Source organism: Phalaenopsis equestris, unplaced genomic scaffold (genome assembly GCF_001263595.1).
Source record: "Phalaenopsis equestris unplaced genomic scaffold, ASM126359v1 Scaffold226958, whole genome shotgun sequence".
In the NCBI taxonomy this organism is placed as follows: domain Eukaryota; kingdom Viridiplantae; phylum Streptophyta; class Magnoliopsida; order Asparagales; family Orchidaceae; genus Phalaenopsis; species Phalaenopsis equestris.
The window spans coordinates 6408-8908 of record NW_018244961.1 but is presented as its reverse complement, the minus strand read 5'-3'; the positions used below and the strand labels follow the sequence as shown (position 1 = coordinate 8908).

Genomic DNA, 2501 nt, shown 5'->3' with positions numbered 1-2501 from the left:
AAAAATTAATCAAATCCATATAAATTCTCATTCAATTTTCAAATCTCAAACCACCAGAATATTTAGAACAAAACATTCACTTCACATGGCAATTCATCATTTTCACTATTAAGCTAATGTTTCCTAAAAAATTCAAGTAAAATAAAGAAAACAAATAAAATGAAGCAAAAACAGACACCAAAATGAGCAAACAAATAGCCTTAGAGCCACCAATGAAGTTTCAGAAAATGAAAAAGGTAGAGGATAAAGGAACTTACATGATCCAAGAGTAATACATCATCTTCCCCCTCTAAGCGTGAAAAATCTATGGCTCGCTGACCTGTGACAAGTTCAAGCAGCATGATCCCATAACCAAAAACATCAGTCCTCTCTGATGATTTCCCTGTGGACAGATATTCAGGAGCTATGTGGCCCATAGTCCCTCGAACCTGAGTTGTCACAGAAGTCTTCCTCACATCCACCAGTTTGGCTAAACCGAAGTCCCCAACAACAGCTTCAAAATCTTCATCAAGTAACACATTAGCAGCTTTTACATCACGATGAATAATCTTGGGATTGCAGTGCTCATGAAGGTACTCCAGTCCACGAGCGGTGCCTAAGGCCACTCGTTTTCTAGTATTCCAGTCTATTACTGGCTCTCCGGGTTTAAAATCTGCACTAACATGGGAAAAAAAGAGGAATATCTATATGGCCTGATACAAAAATATGCATAAAGCAATTGAAAATACATATAATTTTAAAAAAAAAAAAAAATTCACAAAGCCATGTTTCAATTCAGACAGACAACAGTATCCGCATCATTATGAAGAGACGAAAATATGATTAGTGTTAACTACTTAATTTTCCACCAATAAGAGTAAGGACAATCTAAGATGAAGAGGGTGCAGAGGTTTTTGACACAAAGATAACTACTTCAGATGTCCCATCCCTTGCATCATATGCAATGTACCAATTAAAGAAAGGGTGGTAGAGCTACTTGTTCATGCAAGAACATTTAGAAAGAAAAATAAAAGGAGTGACAGATATCAAGTTTCAAAAATATAATGTTCCACATTTTACTTCAAATAAGATTTTGATACGATCCGACCTCAAAATCGACTCCAATTTTTACAGAAGTTAGGGCAAACACAACCATTTTCTTCAATAATCTAAACAACACACACAAATACAAAAAATAAACACCTACAATTTGAGGGGTAGGAAATCACTCCTAAGACCTAAACCAAAGACCACAACTCATTATCATGCATAAAGCTAACCCTAAACATAACAGGACTATTAATACCGAACAATAGTAATAATAAACGACTAAATTGCCCTTAATCGTACAAAAGACAAATTTGCTCTTAATCTAAGCACCCTCGTAACAATACTCACCGCCCCAACACCCAAAAAGGCACCTTGTCCTCAAGGTGGGAAAAATATGAGAGTGCTCCTCCCCCACATCCATCTCTATTTCTTCATTCTCTTCTTCCTCATTCTGCACTATAAACTTGTATCAATCAATCCTTGCAAATGGTGTCATGGGATAAACTTCTCATTACACCCAAAAAACATCCCCTTGGCTCACTTATCCTGAATCTTTGTCTCTGTAAGATGCTTGAATGTTGCTACCAGTCAGGTTCCATTATTCGTGTCCGGTGCAGCCTCCCTCTCGACTTACACTGTCTGAACTTTTGGCATCGCCGTGGTTGCAGTAGTTCCGTACGACACTCCAACTTTGTTGTTCCTATTGGCTTTCATCATCTGGTTCTTGTCCTCCAACAGCTAGGCTAGCTCCATCATCTCCCTTAATCCCTGCAATCTTAGTAGTCGGAGTATTGCAAGTATATCGGGCTAAACCCTTCATGAAATTTCCCTCCATTCCTACTTCAAAAATCCCCCACTGTCGTCCCAACAATAGTTTAAATCTCTTCCTGAATTCCATGATCATCCCCTCCTGAGTCAAAGCATAGAATTGCTCGTGTAGGTCTCCTTCTCGAATGGCTCAGAAACGTTCCAACAAACAATCATTAAATTCATCCAACAAACGAATCGGGAATCTAGCCTCCTTCCACTGAAACCAGGCTAAGGTCTTCCCCTCCAAACACAATCTTGCCACCATGAGTTTCTCCTACCCATCTAACTAATTCACCGTGAAGTATCGCTCCGCTCAATACACCCACATCTTCCCCCTCGAAGATCGGTATCTTCAACTTCTTAACTCTAATATCTCCACCCCAACTTAGTCTTCCTCCAGTATTTCCCCCCATGTATCTAAGGTGGAACTCCCTCCTCCGATCTTAAGCATACCCAACTCTCGATTTCCTCCTCCCTCATGTTCTTCCATACCCTTTACACCATCCCTCGAATTTTCGGCCCATCCCCCTCCCTCGGAATTCTCTACTCCCCCTCCTCTCACAGTCCTAGAGGGGTGCTCTTCTTGGTAGATGATGTCGTCCTCATTGTCTTCTCGTTCAATCTACTTCCCTTTTGACCTGGCTAAGGATTCCATGATCAAC

At 40.1% G+C, this 2501-nt stretch overlaps 1 protein-coding gene across 1 annotated transcript; it reads right to left on the bottom strand.

The window, feature by feature from the left end:
• Positions 1-200: 200 nt before the first annotated feature.
• Positions 201-2252, bottom strand: LOC110037913 (probable LRR receptor-like serine/threonine-protein kinase At5g10290). The gene is made up of 2 exons (XM_020742654.1): positions 2064-2252; positions 201-683 (listed from the first exon to the last, which is right to left on the bottom strand). Exons 1-2 carry the CDS (start codon positions 2250-2252, stop codon positions 201-203), a joined length of 672 nt encoding a protein of 223 aa, XP_020598313.1.
• Positions 2253-2501: the final 249 nt, after the last annotated feature.

Bases quoted from the DNA above. Each gene is read 5' to 3' on its own strand.
- LOC110037913 (XM_020742654.1), bottom strand. From the start codon at position 2,252: ATGGGGGGAAATACTGGAGGAAGACTAAGTTGGGGTGGAGATATTAGA. The intron at 684-2,063 runs GTTTCAGTGGAA...CAGGCCATATAG, and splicing joins GAGGGGAAGACCTTAGCCTG to ATATTCCTCTTTTTTTCCCA.